We start from the raw sequence: 19,554 nt of genomic DNA on the forward strand, positions 1-19,554 counted from the left end.
GAGCCCCCACACCCCTAGGAAGACGCCCTCTCCTCCTCTGAGTGGGGGGCATGTGGCTTCCCTCCAGGGACAGATCCTAGTGCAAGCACCACAGTCACTGTTGCTCTCAAAGTCACAGACGGGGCTCGGCTGTGTTCACCGTGCTCCTGTCTCCTGCGGGCACTTTGGCGACACAGCAGACGCTCCATCCCTGCCCTGCACCTCTCACCCCTGCTTGGTAGGGGTGCTTCCAGGAGCTGCAGCTCACACGAGGCCCACAGAGGGCTGAGCCTCCCCTGCTGTGCCCCAGGGGCCTCTGTCCCCACCCAACAAGCCACTGAGCAAGAGGCCAGGGCAGGAAGGGGCTGGAGCCCTCCAGCTGGTGGAGAGGAGGAATATCTGGTGGAGAGGAGGAATATCTGGTGGAGAGGAGGTGCATCTTCCCGTGCTTGTTTATTGTGTTTGTTTAAGGTCACATCATCACTCACCCAGTGGGCAGTGGGTTTCAGGCACGGCTCACACCTGGTATGGTCATCGGTGCCCCGGCGTTGCTCAGGGCTGGCGGGATCTTTAGCCCAAAGGTGCAGTCTGTGCGCTGGCTCCTTCCAGGCCTGGCCAGTCCCACAAGAAGAAAACAGAAACCTCAGTGCCTGGCGGAGAAGGCTCTTGGGCGGCAAGTAGGCGGCCCGACCACCCTCCATCCCGCCTCCTGTGCCCGCAGCCCCTCCGCACCCCGCCTCCTTCCTCTTCTTCGCCAAGCTCTGAGCACCCTCTCCGGGGCGCTAGGCGCGGCGCTCTCCTTCACCCTCTTCCTGGTGGAGTACGGGATGCAGCACACCCAGCTGGTCTGTATCCTGCAGGCCGAGAGGAGGGCAGGTGGGTGAGAAAGGGTCCTGGTCCGGCACTGTGGCCACAGGCACCCCGAGAGCAGCACCCCCAATCTGAAGCGCACTGGGGGTCTCCCTTGCACCTCCGCATGTACCCCCTTTCATCAAGCGCACTGGGGGGTTTCCCCTGCACTCTGCATGCACCCCATTTCATCAAGCACACTGAGGGGTCTCCCCTGCACTCTGCCTGCACCCCCTTTCATCAAGCACACTGGGGGGTTTCCCCTGCACTCTGCATGTACCCCCATTTCATCAAGCACACTGAGGGGTCTCCCCTGCACTCTGCCTGCACCCCCTTTCATCAAGCACACTGAGGGGTCTCCCCTGAACTCTGCCTGCACCCCCTTTCATCAAGCACACTGAGGGGTCTCCCCTGCACTCTGCCTGCACCCCCTTTCATCAAGCTCACTGGGGGGTCTCCCCTGCACCTCCGCAGGCAACCCCTTTCATCAAGCTCACTGGGGGATCTCCCCTGCACTCTGCATGCACCCCATTTCATCAAGTGCACTGGGGGTCTCCCCTGCACTCTGATGTGCCCCATTTCATCAAGCACACTGGGGGGTCTCCCCTGCACTCTGCCTGCACCCCGCCTGCACCCCCTTTCATCAAGTGCACTGGGGGTCTCCCCTGTACTCCGCATGCACCCCATTTCATCAAGCCCTAGGGGCTGTGGTGAGTGGCGGATGAGAAGCCCAGTTTGCTGGTTTCTGTTTGAGCCCTGACTGGCAGGACATGCGGGTCTCCAGAAGGATGCCTGAAGACAAAACAGCAAAGAGCACATGGGCCCTGCCTCCTTCCCCGCCTGGAGCCACTATGTTCTTAAAAGATCAGTGACCTGGGTCCCTGCCTTTTCCTGCACACGACGTCCGCCGTGGTTCGTGATTACGCCTCTGTAATCTACAGCCAAACATGCCCTCGCACTCAAACCTTGATGTGATTCTGCATGCGCCCAGCCCCTGCCACCTGTCCAGGAACCATGAACAGAAACACGGAGTGGGGCAACAGACAGACGGCTCGCGGGCGACTGCCTCAGTGCACAGTACTCACTAAGACTTCCACGTAAAACAAACTCTTGAAAAGCTTGATTTTTCTTCCTTAATTGGCAATCATGGTGCCCATGAAGGGACTTCTAGCGGACTGCCCAGGGACACTGCAGGGACCTGGCACCTTGGCCCCAGCACAGGCCCTTGGGGCCTCTCTGGCCCCTGCATAGCTGCACGTGGTGGGGTCTCTCCTGGGTCCTCCCGGGACTCTCCTGGGGTCTCTCTGGGGTCTCTCCCGGGTCCCCATGGGGTCTCTCCTGGGTCCTCCTGGGTCCTCTCCTGGGGCTGTGCTAGGGCTCAGACCTCCTGCTTGGCTGACAGCCTTGAGTTTTGGAGACTTTTCATTTGCTAAGGAGAAAAATTCTCCTAGTTGAAAGATACTAGGGGCCAGGTTCTGTGACTCATGCTTGTAATCCCAGCACTTGGAAGGTTGAGGCAGGTGGATCACTTGAGCTCAGGAGTTAAAGACCAGCCTGGCCAACATAGGGAGATCCCCACCTCTACTAAAATAAAAAATTAGCTGGGCGTGTGGCACTTGTGATCCCAGCTACTTGGAAGGCTGAGGCAGGAGAATCACTTGAGCCCAGGGGGTGGAGGTTGCAGTGAGCTGGGAACACACCACTACACTCCAGCCTGGGTGACAGAGTGAGACTCTGTCTCAAAAAAGAAAAAGAAAAGATTCTAGGAAGAAATGGATGTGTGAGGCTGATTGGGTAGAACGTGTGAGGCTGTCTGATTGGGTAGAATGTGTGAGGTTGTTTGATTGGGTAGAATGTGTGAGGCTGTCTGACTGGCTAGGATGTGTGAGGCTGTCTGACTGGCTAGGATGTGTGAGGCTGTCTGATTGGCTAGGATGTGTGAGGCTGTCTGATTGGCTAGGATGTGTGAGGCTGTCTGGCCAGGTTGAGCAGGTGCTTCCCCTTTTAATCTGACCCCCAATGGGAAATGAATCATCGCAAAGTGAAACAACAGGCACTGGACAACCAACCTCCAGTCAGTGCCCAGCAGGCGTGTGACACATGGAGCCCTTCTAGATGGGAGGGGTTCATGAAAGGAGATTTAATGCAGAAATGGTCAAAAATGGTGTTCTCAAACATTAAGGCATACCAAGCTTTCTAAGGCTGTCACTGGCCCATTCTTTTGCTTATTTTAAACCAATGAGCAAATTATATCAAGGAAAATTTGGAGCTCAAATGGCAATCTGCAATGATAGAGTTAACATGTGGACTTGTCCAAGTTCTCTCTCTTTTTATCCTGAAGTAAAATGACTGGCTATTTTAAAAAGTAGTGTAGGACAAAGTAGAAAGTCCAAGCATGTCAGAATGGTCTGTAAAAGTCATGATAAGGTTTATGAAAAGATAATTTATGAAAAGAATTCTGTGTGTAAGTTGGCTGTGATTAAAAGGGAATTATTTATATGTCTTTCTAAAGATTGAGCTTTGGGCCAGGCACGGTGGCTCATGCCTGTAATCCCAGCAATTTGGGAGGCCAAGGTGGGCAGATCACAAGGTCAGGAGATCGAGACCATCCTGGCTAACATGGTGAAACCTTGTCTCTACTAAAAATACAAAAAAAAAATTAGCCGGACATGGTGGTGGGCGCCTGTAGTCTCAGCTACTTGGGAGCTGAGGCAGGAGAATGGCATGAACCTGGGAGGTGGAGCTTGCAGTGAGCTGAGATCGTGCCACTGCACTCCAGCCTGGGCGACAGAGCGAGACTCTGTCTCAAAAAAAAAAAAAAAAAGATTGAGGTTTGATATTAAATATACATTAACACAAAACTAAAGATTGGTCCCCTATGTCACCACAAAGTTTCCTTAAAGTACTGGTTTGCTCTTAATGAAATTGCAAGAGGTTTTGATTTTTAACTCTGAAACCATTTCTTTTGAAACTGCTCAGATCTACATCTCAGAAACTCAGCTTCTGCTGTCCCTTTTCACGTGTGGTTTGCGGGTCGTGTGTGGCTGCCTCAGCTCTTTCTCCCCTTAAGAAGGCCTGGGATAACAACTTTCTCCTTCAAACTTCTTGTCAAGTCCTGCAACTTTTTCCTCCAGTTCTAACTCTGCTGTTTAAGCAACGTTTTCCTTAAGTGCAGCTTCAATTTATACACTTGGCTTTTCTTGCTATGTCTGAATGGTTCAACATAATCAGGAAACTTCTCATGCTGTTACCAAGAGCTGTGTGTTCCCAAGCTCAAGGCCCTAGTTCCCTTGTTTACTGTGCTCTGTCATCAAGTGCACACCCACAGCCCTGGAGACCCTCTTCCTGCATCAGGCGAGGTTCCATCGGATCTGACTTCCAGGTTACCTGCATGGGCTTCCCTCAAGGAGAGGCAATCACACTGCAGGTTTTTCTGTACCTTTTGGTAACTGGCTTAAAAAACAAATATTTTATATTTTATCAAGATAATTTCTGCATTATCTTTATTAGATTTTGATTACTTAAGACAACTGAGCTTTAAAAGGGTTATGGTTTTTACAGCAATGTAACTTCCTGAATTGCCTGTGAGGTCTTTTGATAATCACTCTGGTTAAATGAGTGACTATTATTTTTAAATGATCTGTAATTCTGTTTTGATTGTTTTGAAACTTTTGACATCTTTTGCAGGTTTCCACAGAATCAAAATCCTACATAAAGTCTTTTCAGATGAAACAATTACATTTGGTAAAACTGTATGGGTAGCATCATCAAATGATAAATGATACTAAATCTTCTTTCAGTTATAATTGTGAGCATGTTATTGATATAAATGTTCTAAAAATTACATACATTTATATTGATATAATATCAGTCATAATTTTGATAATGTCCAATTGTAAATTATATTTGTATGGGCATGTTATCTGTGTGAATATTCTAAAGATTATGTAAAATGTATAGAAGCTGGGCAGTCCTGATGTGACACGGTCAGTCATGATTTTGGTTGTTTTCTTACAATGTTATGTGTAATAGAAATAACTATTTTCTTGTTGGTTAGAAGCTTTCATCAAATTTTAACCATGGCTGTTCTAAGGTTTTGCATCTGTAGTCATTGTTCTGAATTATTCTCTAAAAACATTTATAATCAGCTCTAGTCCAAAACTGCTTTTTGTGGAAAGGACTCTAATAAATATGGGTACAAAAAGGTGGGAAATATTAAGCGCACAATTAACGACATAATATACAAAAGTGGTTCCAGTTTTGTTGACTGGTTATCCAGTTTTTTTCCAATCTGTAGTTACTGTGATGCTGTGAAGTGTGCAGTGCTCTGTGTAATCTGTGGCTCCTCTGGAATTATTAAGTGTGCAGAGCTATGCGTGATCTGTGGCTCCTCTGATGCTATGAAGTGTGCAGAGCTCTGCATGATCTGTGGCTCCTCTGATGCTATTAACTGTGCAGTGCTCTCCATGATCTGTGGCTCCTCTGGAACTATGAAGCGTGCAGAGCTCTGCATGACGTGTGCCTCCTCTGATGCTATTAACTGTGCAGTGCTCTCTGTGATCTATGGCTACTCTGGAACTATGAAGTGTGCAGAGCTGTGCGTGACCTGTGGCTCTTCTGATGCTATTAACTGTGCAGTGCTCTCTGTGATCTATGGCTACTCTGATGCTATGAAATGTGCAGAGCTCGGCATGACCTGTGGCTCCTCTGATGCTGTTAACTGTGCAGTGCTCTGCGTGATCTGTGGTTTCCCTGTAACAGTCCTGGGGATGTATTGTGTTGGGCAGGTACAGGAAAAGGCAACACTAGGAAAAAGAAAATCCAGATCATGCTAATTAAAAAAGAGGTGGAGGCTGGGCGTGGTGGCTCATGCCTGTAATCTCAGCATATCGGGAGGCTGAGGCAGGCGGATCATGAGGTCAAGAGATCGAGACCATCCTGGCTAACACGGTGAAACCCTGCCTCTACTAAAAATACAAAAAAAATTAGCCAGGCATGGTGGCTGGCGCCTGTGGTCCCAGCAACTTGGGAGGCTGAGGCAGGAGAATGGTGTGAACCTGGGAGGTGGAGCTTGCAGTGAGCCAAGATGGTGCCACTGCACTCCAGCCTGGACGACAGAGCGAGACTCTGTAAAACAAAAAAAGAGATGGAGTCTGCCAAAGCATTTTCCAGTGAACATGCAAGTGTGCACGTGAGCTGACGCCCATTCATTACAGCCACGGCTGAGGACTCTCGGCCTTCCTGGGCAGGAGCCTTCCCGGTATTGGGAAATCAGTGTTGGGTCTTGTAAATGCAACTGGATGGTGATCCAAAGGGGGAATTTGTGAGATGAGGTAGCAAACCTAAGAAGCCACGTCTGCTCATTTCTGCTGGCAGCTCTCCCCACTGCACACCACCAGCAGCCCCACTGGGCAGGTTTTCTGGGACAGCTGAGTCAAGGGGGATGGGGGCTGAGACCAGGAGATTTGGACCCAGGATTGTCCAGCTTGGGGCAGAAAACAGCCACCGAGCTGTGTGCCGAGTGCCAAATCCATCACCAGGAAACGATGAGAAAAACAGAGCTGTAGATGGAAAATACCTGCCCATTTTAAGCCCAGACTCAGGAGTCAAAACAACCCCAATGTCCTAGTGAAAGCCAGTGTGACGTGGTTACTGTAGGAGTCAAAAGAGGCAGAGACTCTGCTGAGCTGGGGCAGAGTGCAATGTTCTTGAGGACTTTCTCCCCTGGAGACATAAAAATCTGACAGCAGGTAGCGCAGGTAGGGCTGCCATCATCACAGCAGCAATCCGTCAGCAAAGCCAGACCAGTGGGGGGCTGAGGGCTGCAGCTCTCAAAGCTGGCCCTGGGCCAGGACGCTGCCTGGCAGGCACAGCTGCAGCCCCTGTCCTCATTCACGGCCCCTGTCCTCAGCCTCACCCCCGTCCTCAGCCTCACCCCTGTCCTCAGCCTCACCCCTGTCCTCAGTCACGGCCCCTGTCCTCAGCCTCACCCCCGTTCTCAGCCTCACCCCTGTCCTCAGCCTCACCCCTGTCCTCAGCCTCACCCCTGTCCTCATTCACGGCCCCTGTCCTCAGCCTCGCCCCCGTTCTCAGCCTCACCCCTGTCCTCAGCCTCACCCCTGTCCTCAGTCACAGCCCCTGTCCTCAGCCTCACCCCTGTCCTCAGTCACGGCCCCTGTCCTCAGCCTCACCCCTGTCCTCAGTCACAGCCCCTGTCCTCAGCCTCGGCTGCAGCCCTTGTCCGCGGTGTCCAAAGTCAGGTGCTCCCATGTGCTTTTAAGAGGTGGAAGCTGGGGTGATTTTTAAACATTTCTCTCTGTTGTGCTATTCTACACTATTCCCGTTATTTTAAATGACTGGTTAAAATGTTAATGTAACTGTTGTTTGTTTGAGATGGAGTTTCGCTCTTGTCACCCAGGCTGGAGTGCAGTGGTGCTATATCGGTTCACTGCAACCTCCGCCTCCTGGGTTCAAGCAATTCTCCTGCCTCAGCCTCCCGAGTAGCTGGAACTACAGGCACCCGCCACCACGCCCAGCTAATTTTTTGTATTTTGGTAGACACAGGGTTTCACCATGTTGGCCAGGATGGTCTCCATCTCCTGACCTCATGATCTGCCCACCTCAACCTCCCAAAGTGCTGGGATTACAAGCTGAAAGAAGGTTTAGTATCGTGTGACTATTTTATAAAGCCAATAGAACAATTCATCCTTTAAAAAATCTGTAATAAATCAAAATACTGATAAACTGTTAATTCTGAGTGGTAGGCATTTGGACAATTGCTTTTTGTATTTTTGTGTGTTGTTTAAAATAAAACACTATAGATCCATGGGCCCCTTCAATGGGCCAGTGTCTCCCCTCCCCGCACCCGTCTTCAGGGCTGAGGGCTGAGGGGCCTCAGGGAGTCTTGGGGCTTCCCTGGACCTACACAGCATCCAGCCTGGGGACACGGGTCATCTCTTTGGGGGCTGCCTAGCCACGGCCCCAGGGCCCAAGGCTTGTTGTGAGAGGAGCCTGCTTGGCTGTGACGCCAGCTGTGTATGCACAGCTTCCCACCATCTGCAGGACCCAAGTCTGCAGCTAAAACCTCAACAGGAGAAGCTAGTACTATGCACTTATCACCTCTCCCCCTCCTTCCTCCCTCCTCTCTCTCCTCTTCCCCCCTCTTATCAGGTCCTTTTCCTGGCTGGCGAGTAGGAGACATGGCCTGGTTATGGGGTGAGGTGGGGCATCGTGAAGCTCCGATGTCCTGTTGCCTGCCCTCAGCCCCTCAGGCTCGATAGATGCTGAGCCTCGGCAGCGCCCAGGGAGAAGGGGGGACCACCTGGGCTCGGCTCTGCCCACCAAACACAAGGCATGGTGGGCACACCAGAAACCGTGGTGGGGGGAAAGTCCTCCTGCCTCCACCTAGCGTGAGCCCACAAGCATCACTCACTCGTCTTCTGACAGATCTCCCACGTCCATCTGGGACGGCTTCTCTTCCTTCTTGGCATCGGTGACCACCTGTGGGGAGTGGAGACGTTTAAGGGATGGGAGGTGTCAGCCACGGGCACTGAGGCATAGCCTCAGCTATAGCCATAGCTGGAGGATCAGGCCAGGGCACAGGGGCTGCCTGGGCCTGGATGACCTCCCATCAGACAGGGCTCTCTACTGACTGGACACTTCCAGTTAGGGGAATCTGACCAAGGAACTGCACCCTTGATGTGGCCTGGTTCCTGGACTGAAGACCCAGTCTGGCCTGTCAGCCCAACTGTGCCACTGGCTGGCCCTCCTTGAGTCCTTAGAACCCATGTGCCCTAAGAATAGCCTTGTTGGGGGTTAACAACCAGCTCTCTCTGTGGCTCTGAGGGCAAAAGGGAGAGAAGGTGCAGTCTGGAAAATAACTGACCCCCAGGAAGGAGCTTAAACTTGCCAAGAAGGAACTTCAAGAAACTTCCAGAATGATGACTGTTCACTACAGCAAAGACACGGAGGAATACACCCCAGATATTAGCGTTGGAAGGGCCCAGACAGGTCATTAAGTCAGCCTCTTCTTTTTACAGATAAGGATGATGATTATGGTGGTGATAATGTTGATGGTGATGACGATGGTGATGATGATGATTATAATGGTGGTGATGATGATGGTGATTATACTGGTGATGGTGGTGATAATGATGCGATGATGATGGTGATAATGGTGATGGTGATAATGATGGTGATGATGATGGTGACGATGATAGTGATTATAATGGTGATGATGGTGATGATGGTGATAATGGTGATGGTGATGATGGTGATGATGGTGATGGTGATGGTGATGATGATGGTGATAATGGTGATAATGGTGATGGTGATGATGGTGATGATGGTGATGGTGATGGTGATGATGATGGTGATAATGGTGATAGTGATGATGGTGAAGGTGAGGATGGTGATAATGGTGATGGTGATGGTGACGATGATTATGATGGTGATGATGATGGTGACAATGGTGATGGTGATGGTGATTATAATGGTGGTGATGATGGTGAAGGTGATGATGGTGATAATGGTGATGGTGACAATGATTATGATGGTGGTGATGTTGATGATGGTGATAATGGTGATGGTGATGATGGTGAAGGTGATGATGGTGATAATGGCGATGGTGATGGTGACGATGATGATTATGATGGTGATGATGATGGTGACAATGGTCATGGTGATGGTGATGGTGATAATGGTGGTGATGACGGTGAAGGTGATGATGGTTATAATGGTGATGGTGACAATGATGGTGATTATATTGGTGATGATGGTGACAGTGATAGTGGTGATGGTGATGATGGTGAAGGTGATGATGATGGTGATGATGGTCATGATAGTGATGGTGATGATGATGCTGGTGATGGGAATGATGGTGGTGATGTGATAATGGTGATATTAATGATGGTGATGATGATGATGGTGATGTGATAATGATGGTGATGGTATTAATGGTGATGATGATGTTGGTGATGATTATAATGGTGATGATGATGATGGTGATTATAATGGTGGTGACAATGGTGATAGTGATAGTGGTGATGATGATGATGGTGATGATGGTGATTATAATGGTGGTGATGATGGTGAAGGTGATGGTAATAATGGTGATGGTAATAGTGACGATGATGGTGATTATAATGTTGATGATGGTGATAGTGATAGTGGTGATGGTGACAGTGATGATGATGGTGGTGATGATGGTCATGATAGTGATGGTGATGACGATGCTGGTGATGGGAATGATGGTGGTGATGTGATAATGATGGTGATATTAATGATGGTGATGATGATGATGGTGGTGATGTGATAATGATGGTGATATTAATGATGGTGATGATGATGATGGTGATGTGATAATGATGGTGATGATGATGGTGATGATGGTGATGATGATGGTGATTATAATGTTGGTGATGGTCATGATGATGGTGATAATGGTGATGGTGATGATGGTGATTCTAATGGTGATGATGGTGACAGTGATAGTGGTGATGGTGATGATGGTCATGATGGTGATTATAATGGTGGTGATGATGGTGATAGTGATAGTGGTGATGGTGATGATGGTCATGATAGTGATGTTGATGATGATGATGCTGATGAGAATGATGGTGGTGATGTGATAATGATGGTGATATTAATGATGATGGTGATAATGATGTTTATGGGGATGATGCTGGTGGTGATGATGATGATGGTTGTGATATAATGATGGTGTTGATGGTGATGATAATAATGGTGGTGATGATGATGATGATACCCCATACTGAAGCTTTCCTGGGTGTGAGGTACTGCTCTGAGAGCTTTCCCAAACAACCCTGGAATGCAGGTACTAATATGATTCCTGCTTTATAGAGGAGACAACTGAGGCACAGGGAAGTATGATGAGTTGTTTTGAGCATTTACTGACAGAACCACACATCTACCAAAGCCCAGTCTCTGAACTTCCAGGCCTGTGCCCTTTTCAGCACCCCAACGTGATCCCACAAGAGGTTCTGAGGACCCATGGGCACCTTGAAGGTTAACCCAGGCCCCAGAGTCTCTGATAGTGCTGAAGTGTGTGTGAGTTGGACTGTGGGAGGGTAAGGAAGAGGCTAGACCAATCCTCAACACCAGGGAGCTGGCCCCAGGTCTCTGCCTCCCCGTCCAACACACGGCTATTGTGGGGCAAGTTCCCAGAAAAGCCTCCCAGCCTGGCCCTGCCAGGCAGCACAGGCGCTTTCCTGGTGGCTTTGGCTCTGCTTGTCTTGGGGGTTTCCATTTTTACCTCCTCAGCGTGGTCTCCCAGGTCAATCTCCACAAACACAGATGCTTTCTGCGAATGGAAACCAGAGAGGTGTGGATGGCAGGCTTGGGTGAGCTGGAGAGGAACGTTGATTCCCTGGGAGGAACAGTGGCTCCTGGCTCTTGGGGCAGCTGGGGCAGACCCTGGTGATGACCATCAGGCCCCCAGATCCTGGCAATGCTGAACGAGGACTCCTGGGACGCTGGGCAGAGCAGATGGCAGTATGGACTGTGAGGTGTCCATGGCCAGCTCTGGCAGTAGAGATGGAGGAGGGATATGGCTTTCTCATCCCTCCCTACTCACCTCCCATCAGGGCCCTGAGACCCCAGAGGGTCTCCTCCAACCTACCCTCTGAAAACTGGGGCCTCCAGGAGATGGGGCAATGCCCAGATCTTGGGGAGCCTGGCTGCTCCCACCCCAGCCCCACTCAACAAGGCAGCACTCCTGCCCCCACAGCCTGCCTGTGGGCCACACTCTGCACCAAGGAGCAGGAGACTCCCCCGGGCTGCGAATGGCTTCAGTGGCTCAGGGTTTTGCTGTCCCAAGGCCTCTAACTGGGCACCGGGGCCAGCCCAGAATGTGTGTCTGATAGGAGCACTTGAGTCAACTCCAGGGGCAGTGTTTGGGGGCGGGTGAAGGACTTTCCAAGAGCCCTGGAATGAAACCGAGGCCCGCCTGGCAAGCAGCATGTGCAGCTGTGTTACCGTCCCCACCACACAGCTTGGAGGCAGAACAAAAGCCACTTTCCTTCACACGGTGCCATGTGAGAACCCCCACAGTACGACATGTCCCTGGACAACACATCAAGCCTGGGGCTCTGGGTTTTTTCTGGGCCAAGGTCAAGCTGAGGGCACCTCCTCTTAGGGCCTCATACACCTTTAGTGATTGCACGTTTGGCAAGCAGGGGTCAGGCTGCCCTGGGATCGGGCAGAGTCTCAGAGCTTGGCCCCAAGCCTCTCTAGGGTAGCAGGGGCCCAGTCCAGCTTCACAGCCTGGCACCTGCTGAGCTGACCCCCAGGCCACCGTCCTGGGCAGGTCCAGGCTCCAGCAGAACTGCCTGGACAGGCCTCCCTTCTAGCTTCTATTACTAAAGGGAAAAGCTCTTGCCTCTTTTTCCTGAAGGTCATTTAGCTTTATGGATTCTGCCTCCTGTTCCTGTAAGACCAAAGAGGTTAAGTGAAGGCCGGGCTCCAAGGCAAGAGGAAAAAATGCACCGCTCCTCAGTGTGGCCCAACCTTGGCCTCCTGCGCCTCCGTTCGTGTGCTCGCCTCTGAGTCGCTCTTCTCCCTCTCTGGGTCTCGTTTTCCATGCTCATGACCCAGCTTCCCAAAGGTGCCAACGCTTTCCTTCTTGTCTTGTGCTAGGTTTTCCTGACTGCGGGAGGAGCAGGGAAAGTGGTTTGGAAGAGGTGTCATGGCAGACAGCTGCAGGCAGCTCCTGGTCTCCTCTGGGGCTGTCTCCCTGGGCTCGAGGCTGGTGCCCCTGGGGTCTGGTGGGTGCCTGTGAGGGGCCCTGACCCAGCACAGAGTTCTGGCTCTGAAGGGCCCTCCAGCCTGGCCCTCCTGGCTCCCTCTGCTGGCCCATCTTGGCTGGAAAACTTACCCTGTACTGCCAGGGTCTGGACTGGGATTACAGCCAACCTGGGCTTATTTCGGAAAGCAGGGTCTAACCTTGCTCAAAGAACCAAAATCTGATGAGAAGATGCAGCCACCATGTGGCAGATCCACAGCTCACTCCATGAAGATATCAAATGGGCCGTGCCGGCCAGCAGGCTGGGGGGTCCGTGGCTGGCCCTGCTGCTACTCACACCAAGCTGGTGACCCCTTCTGTGGTCTGCTGTGGTGTGTGGAGGGGCAAGAGGAATGCAACAGGCATGTGCAGGGGCTCTGCCACCATATGCAATGGCGGTGACTTGGCCAAGGGTGTTGACTGACTTGGCCAACGTGAGCAGACACTTTCAGCTGTGCCACCCTAAAGGTGTGTGGTCTTCCCAGCTCAACTGCCCTCACCAAGGCCATCAGCTTCCCTGAGCTCTACAGAGTGGGAGGCTCCAAATGCTTCACACATCCTCTCTAACACATGAACACTTACTCTCACCAACTGATTGCACCTTTGGCCACTTTAGCGGCCGGATGCCTTCCTTGATCTCCACTCAACGGAAACCATTTGTAAATAAGGGGGACTTGGCCCGTGCCTTGTCCATGGTGTTGGCAAATCGACTTTGTTAGATCTGAGACAAATTTTTGAGGAATTCAATGACTTTTAAGTCTTCTTTGATGGCAGGAGGGTGAGTGGGTGGGAGAACCAGAGCTGGGTTAGAACGGGAAACGAGGTGCAGGGAGGCAAGAACTCAGTGGTACAAAGTGGGGATGTGCCGTCCAGGGCCCCACGCCCCCTCCCTAAAGGGTCACTCGAGTTGTTTATATCTAAGGTGGGCCCAGCAGTCCACTAGTGAGATGGCACCTCCTTCCCCAGAGGGTGATGGGGTGTCTACTGAGAGGGATGCAGCTGTGACCCTCAGGCCAGGGCTCGAGTCCTGAGGACACCACCCCGCTACAGGTGGGCCCTGTTCCCACATTGAATTCCTCTCAAAATAAGGAGGATTTCCCAGCCCTCCCATCCAGGCCCTGGGCGGGGTCTTCTCAGGACCCAGGGCTCCCTCCGTCCCCTTCTAAGTGTCTACCTTGATGCCCGGGTGCCACCCCCACACCCCACCCTCTCCTGTGTCCGCCTCACTTTTCCCAGCTCCACCTTCACCCAGGCCAGCGCCAGACAGGCTGCTTACCAGCTAGCATCTTCCGTGTTACTGCTTGGGTCTTTCCCTTGATCTTCGGACTCTGGGGAGGAAGGACAGAGCCGTCAGCACCATCACACTGCAGCTACCAGAGCTCAGGACCTGCCCCGAGCCACCCACAGCCACCCACGGCAGAGCTGAACGCTCAGCCGTGGCTACGGCTAACCTGAGTTTCTCCCCGACCCGTGCCCATGCCCGGCACCTCCTGTATTTGCTATCGCCACTTTCCACAGCCTGGTGCCAGGGCCTTGAGCCTGGCTCAGCCCCAGCAGCTCAGCCCACACCCAGGCTCCACCTTCTCCCTGCAGGACTCAGGGTGAGGCATGGCCAGCGGCCTTACAGTAAACGCACGAGGCTCCGGGACCTCTTGAAATTCCTCTTTGTCCCAGCACCGCTGGCTGGAGGTAGCTGAGCAGGAGTGTGGGAGAAGCCCACAAGACCTGCCCATGCCGGCTACCACCCCCCACCCAGGCTTCCTCTCACGGACAGGTGGGACTTGAAACCCCACTTGGCTTGTCCAGGAAAATCCACCAACCCCAGGGTCTCCGGGCTCCCCGAGAGGCATCGCGGGATGTTTCTAAGTCTTTTTTCAGGACCACTTTATGTCTCGTGAGGATCTTTGCCTTGATGTGAGAGAGGACAGGGGCCCAGGAACATCAACTCGGGTGAGCGGTGTTCTGGTGCTCCCGGCAGGAACCCAGGCCTGGCTGTTGGCCGCCGGCTTGCACCGAGCACACGCTGCTCCCTGGCACACTTGGCTAAAGGTGTTGACTGACTTGGCCAACGTGAAACACTCCATTCTAGTGAAACACTCCATTCTAGTGAAACACTGAGTTCTCCGTTCCCAGGAGCTTGCAAACCAGCACAGTCTTGTGAGGAAGCCACGTGGCAGGGGATTCTCCAAACCCTAGGTGCTCAGCGGAGCCTCGGAGTGAGGGGATTCCAGATCCCATGGGGCCTCCAGCCGCGTCGGAGCTGGGAATGGTTGTAGGCACCCTGGCTTCCTGCAGCTACTCCCTCTTCCCACAACACCTCCTTGGCCGGGGATTCAAATACAACAGGGATGACTCCAAAGCTTTAAATGATGCTTGTGATGGAAGAGACCAGACCTCCTCCCGGAGCTCGGCAGAGTGACACGGGCCACTCCAGGCAGGTCACTCAGCTCGGCCCACAGGCCCAAGGGGCAGCTGGGGAACGGGGCTCTTCCAGGGAAATGAGACCAACGGCCGACCACGAGGGGCTGCCCCCAACAGAGAAGCCACAAGTGGGGCCCAGAGGTGGAACGCAGAACCTTTGCGGAATCAACAGGCGTCCAGGGTGCATGTGGGCTCAAGGCAGGGCCTCAGTGGGCCTGGAACCCAGCGGATTCTCACTCTGCTCTTGCCGGCCTCTCTGCCCTCCGTGAGCGCCGGTCTCCTATGCTCCCCGCATGGCCGGGGCCCAGACACACCCTCTGCCCCCACTGGTCCCCCCGTGAAGTCGGCCACCCCACGTCTCCCGCATCCCAGAGGCCTCCCTGTGATGTGGATGTGGCGTCTCACACCTGTGGGTGCACGTGGCACCGGGCGTGTCATCGAGCCCACCAAGTCTGTGAGGGGTGAGGAGCTGAGTCCCCGCAGAAACCATGGCCAGTGGTCAGCAAGGCCCGGCCCTTCTCCTCGGGTCACAGGGCTGGAAATGCCTTCTGCTCTTCTCTGGCAGAATCTCAGTTCCCTGGGGACAGCCACAAAGCTCCCGGGAGGATGCGCTCCTGGGCCGTGGTCTCGGACCCTGAGGGTGCTGGTGCCTAGTGGAGGCTGTGCAGGGTGGATGTCTTTGCCAGACGGGACAAACAGCCACATAGAAGCCCGGCCTCCCTGCTGTGGCTCCTCCCATCGTGCGGTTTTGGGCAAATCCAGCAGGTGTTGAGGGAAATGTCAGCCACGATGGGGCTCAATGCCCCCCTCCACCCGACCCCGGCCTCTAACTCCACACTGCGGTGGCACCGGGTGGCATTATTCCAGACCCGCTCCCCGCCCGACCCCGGCCTCTAACTCCACACTGCGGTGGCACCAGGCGGCATTATTCCAGACCCGCTCCCTGCCCTGACTTAAATTCCCACTAAGCAGCCTGGGTGTAACTTATTCTTTTGAGAACTTGGCACGTCTTGAGGGAACCCCACGGGGAGGGAGGGAGGGTGCAGCCTCCTAACTGCTCACGCCCCCCAAACAGCACATATTTGGATTTTTAAACTCAGAGAAGAACATATATTTTTACATCATTACCTCTTAAAATTGCCCCCAGGGCTTGAGCAAGCAAACCCCGAGTCCTACTGGGCTGTTTCACTTCCATGGCCCCGTGGACACCTTTGCGAAGGGGAGGCGGAGCTTCCGAGGCCGCGGGAGGGGAGGGGAGCGCTAGCTCGCAGCTCCGTGTCAGCCCCTCAGCCCTGTGCTCTGGGCTGGTATTCAAGGTGTGAGGAGGTGACTCCAGCACCATTCCCAGGCCCACACCACCGTCCGTTCGGCACACCTGGAAACATCTCAGAGTGGCGAGTGTGGACCGACACAGGGGCAGCCTACACGTTTCACGGTTTAGAAACCGTCCGTGTCAAACACCAGCTACGCAGGTTCCTTGCTGGTGGGCTGGTGGGCAAGGCCCGAGGCTCCTGGCAGGGACCCAGGCCCTCCTCGCAAACGGGGCGCCTGGCCATGGTCCTCCCTTCAGGCATCGGCTGGCTTCAGAGGCCCATGAGGGTCCCGGGCCTGCCCTCCCCTCACCCCTCCCACCCTTGGCTGTGCCCAGCTGGAGCCCCGACAGCTCCGCCCCAGCAGCGCAAGGCTTTCCCGGCAGCCCTGGGTGGGTTATAGGTGTGGACCTGGAGTGGTCCCCACTTCCGCCCTTAGTGTGCTGAGCACAGGGCAGTGGGAGGCAGGAGGCCCGGCCGGGTCCCTGCTGCCTGTGGAAGGAAAATGAATCTTGGGCCCAAATCACTGAGCTAAGGGGAAGAGCCAGGGTGGGAATGTGTCAGGCAAACCTGCCTCCCATCCTCTTCCTAAATAAGAGCTGCAGACATAAATGGCCACAGGCCTCCCTCATTCACCCACAAGGAAATTCCCTGTGAGCCTCAAGACCTCTGCCCTAAGCAGTTTTGTGGAGTTTCACGCTGGGAATGTGGACGGACAGCTGACCGTCACAGGTGCAGGACAGGGACAGAGATCACGGTCATCCCTCTGCTCACCTGAGACAAGTGTGTCCGACAGCTCCCTCCGGGCTGCTTATGAAAAGCTGCAGTCACTGAGCCAGACTAGGACACAAGTGACCCTCCCTGTAGCCCCCTCATGTGTAAACTGTGTGTTCAGTGAAAGGCTGATCGAGACCCAAAAGAATGCAGCCTTGTGTCTCCTCTACCTACCACCTGGAAGCCCCTCCTGCTTCGGGCTGTCCCTTTCCGGACAGAACTGACGTACCCCTCACAGGTACTGATTGATGCCCCACGTCCCCCTAAAACGTATGACACCAGGCTGTGCCCCGCCTTGGATACACGTCGTCGGACCTCCTGGGGCTGTTTCGGCGCGTCCCTAACCTTGGGAGGTGGACTTTCTAACTGGGCTGGGGCTGTCTTGGTTCGTCCCTAACCTTGGGAACTTTCTAGAACTTTCTAACTGGGCTGGGCTGTGACGCAGGTACTGTGGGTTCAGTGCCTTGTGGAGCAGCCGCGCCGTCCACCCGCTCCCCGCGGCCCCACAGCCCCTACCCAGCTCCTTGCGAGGCTTCCTAGGGCGGCTGGGAGGGTCCCCCTTGGGCTGCAGGCCTCCCAGACTCCTGCTTCGCTGAAGTTCAGAGGCCTCACTGGCTGCCTTGAGGTGCCCAAGGGCCACTCCTGAGGGCAGGGCCCTGGGGCCGGGCCGGTGCCTCCTGTGTGTGGTCCCCGTGTCCTTCTCCATCTTCCAGCCCAGCCTCGGCCCAAGCACAAGGCTGCCACCCTCACACCCAGCTGTCCCACAGGGAGTAGTCAGGAGGTGCTGGGAGCGCCGTTACCATGGGTCTGCTGTGACATCACTGTAAGGTCAGAGGCCAAAGATCGGCTGGTCCCTCGCAGCACAGCACGGCTTTCCCGCAGGCCGGGGTTGGGGCGGGTTCTGCGTCTCCCCTTCTTCTTTCCCGCAGGCCGGGGTTGGGGCAGGTTCTGCGTTTTCACATCTCTGGTCTCTCCACCAGGGAGGGCGGGGAACTGGCACCAGGCCCTGACAGGGCTCCCTGCAGCACAGACGCCGGTCTCCCTCTGTGACGGGGTATTTGGGTCTTTCTCTCCCTAGCAGGGCAAATGGGAAGACAAAGGCAGCCCCTGCAGGCAGTGGTGGGTGCAAAGGCTGCTGGCCCAGCGCCTCTCCCCACCCACACGGTGCCAGGACGAAACCCTGCTGTGGCCGGGGCTCTGGGGAGGCCTTTCCGGGCCGATGGTGTGAGCTGCACAGGTCGGTGTGGGTTTGCTGGCACTCCCAGGCAGGCGGCTTCAACAGCGGGAGCTCATTCCCTCGGGTGCTGGGGGCAAGGTGTCTCGCAGCGCCGGTTCCCCGAAGCCTCTCTCCCTGGCGCAAAGATGACATATTCTGTGTCCTCACGTGGTCGTCCTGTGTGCTGCGTCCTTGTCTCCCCTTCTCATAAGGACGCCGGTCACACTGGGTCAGGGCCACTCGTACGGCCTCGCTTTACCTTGACAATCTCTACAGCCCCACGCCCAAGTGCAGCCACACCGAGGTCCTGAGGGTCACGGGGTCACAGCTCCAGCATGAGGATTTGCTGGGACAGAGTTCAGCCTGTACTGAGCCAAAGAGAAAATCCCCAGCACGCCGTCTCCTCCAGCCTCCAGACCACGGTGGGTGGGGAGGCAACATTTTACCTCTCAGGGTTTTTTGGTTGGGCCTGATAATTAAAATCAGCAGATGAGCTGGAGAAAGGCACACGCACTCCAGCACGGTCTGTGTGGCCGAGAATGGCCTTTCCTTCCCGAAAGAGGAGGTAACACTCCACGGGGAAGACACTCTCCAGAGCCAGAAAACAGCAGCGTTCTTATCCTTGTGGACGGCTGTTTCAGCTCAAAAACAACCCTTACAACAGTGCGGCTTATTTGGGCGGCCCCTTCTGCCCCTTCACGGGCACATTGTGAGCCGGCGCCCCCACCCCAGGACCCGAGTCCTGCGCCTGGGACTCCTCAGCCAGGGGGAAGCAGGTGACCCCCAGGCTGCAGGCTCCCCTCCTTCTGATCTCTTCTTTTGAAGAGCCCACAGCCCCTCAGCACCCAAGAGGCCTCAGCTCTCTGGGCAAGTGGTGGGTGCAGGGTGGGGGCCTTGGCCTCACACACGCTCTGGCACTGCCTGGCCTCCTGGGACGGTTCCTCAGAGGCACCTGCTCTGGATGCTCTGATGTCGGGAGCCCCACGGATGCTGCCAGGATGGGAGAGGAGGCCGCTGTCTCTCTCCACTGAGTGCTGGGTCGTCTGGAGCAACAAGAGCAAATGGGCGTCACTAGGGTCTCCACGAAGCCACCTGCAGTCTCTGGGTGGGTGTATTAGACAGTTTTCATGCTGCTGATAAAGACATACCCAAGACTGGGTAATTTATAAAGAAGAAGAGGTTGAATGGATTCGGTTCCACATGGC

General features: G+C 54.2%; 1 protein-coding gene across 1 annotated transcript; it reads right to left on the minus strand.

Moving 5' to 3' along the window:
• Window positions 1-243: 243 nt before the first annotated feature.
• C5H13orf46 (chromosome 5 C13orf46 homolog) lies at window positions 244-17,839 on the minus strand. Its single transcript, XM_030812472.1, has 9 exons — window positions 17,650-17,839; window positions 13,905-13,956; window positions 12,355-12,493; window positions 12,227-12,274; window positions 11,102-11,149; window positions 8,261-8,328; window positions 712-833; window positions 468-547; window positions 244-378 (listed from the first exon to the last, which is right to left on the minus strand). Exons 1-9 carry the CDS (start codon window positions 17,837-17,839, stop codon window positions 244-246), a joined length of 882 nt encoding a protein of 293 aa, XP_030668332.1.
• Between the last annotated feature and the right edge of the window lie 1,715 nt (window positions 17,840-19,554).

The sequence above is a fragment of the Nomascus leucogenys genome, chromosome 5, assembly GCF_006542625.1.
Source record: "Nomascus leucogenys isolate Asia chromosome 5, Asia_NLE_v1, whole genome shotgun sequence".
NCBI classification, from domain to species: Eukaryota; Metazoa; Chordata; class Mammalia; order Primates; family Hylobatidae; genus Nomascus; species Nomascus leucogenys.

Bases quoted from the DNA above. Each gene is read 5' to 3' on its own strand.
- C5H13orf46 (XM_030812472.1), bottom strand. From the start codon at position 17,839: ATGGAGAAGGACACGGGGACCACACACAGGAGGCACCGGCCCGGCCCC. The intron at 548-711 runs GTGCGGAGGGGC...TTTGGGCTAAAG, and splicing joins AAGAAGAGGAAGGAGGCGGG to ATCCCGCCAGCCCTGAGCAA. The intron at 379-467 runs GTGAGTGATGAT...CCTCTCCACCAG, and splicing joins TGAAACCCACTGCCCACTGG to ATATTCCTCCTCTCCACCAG.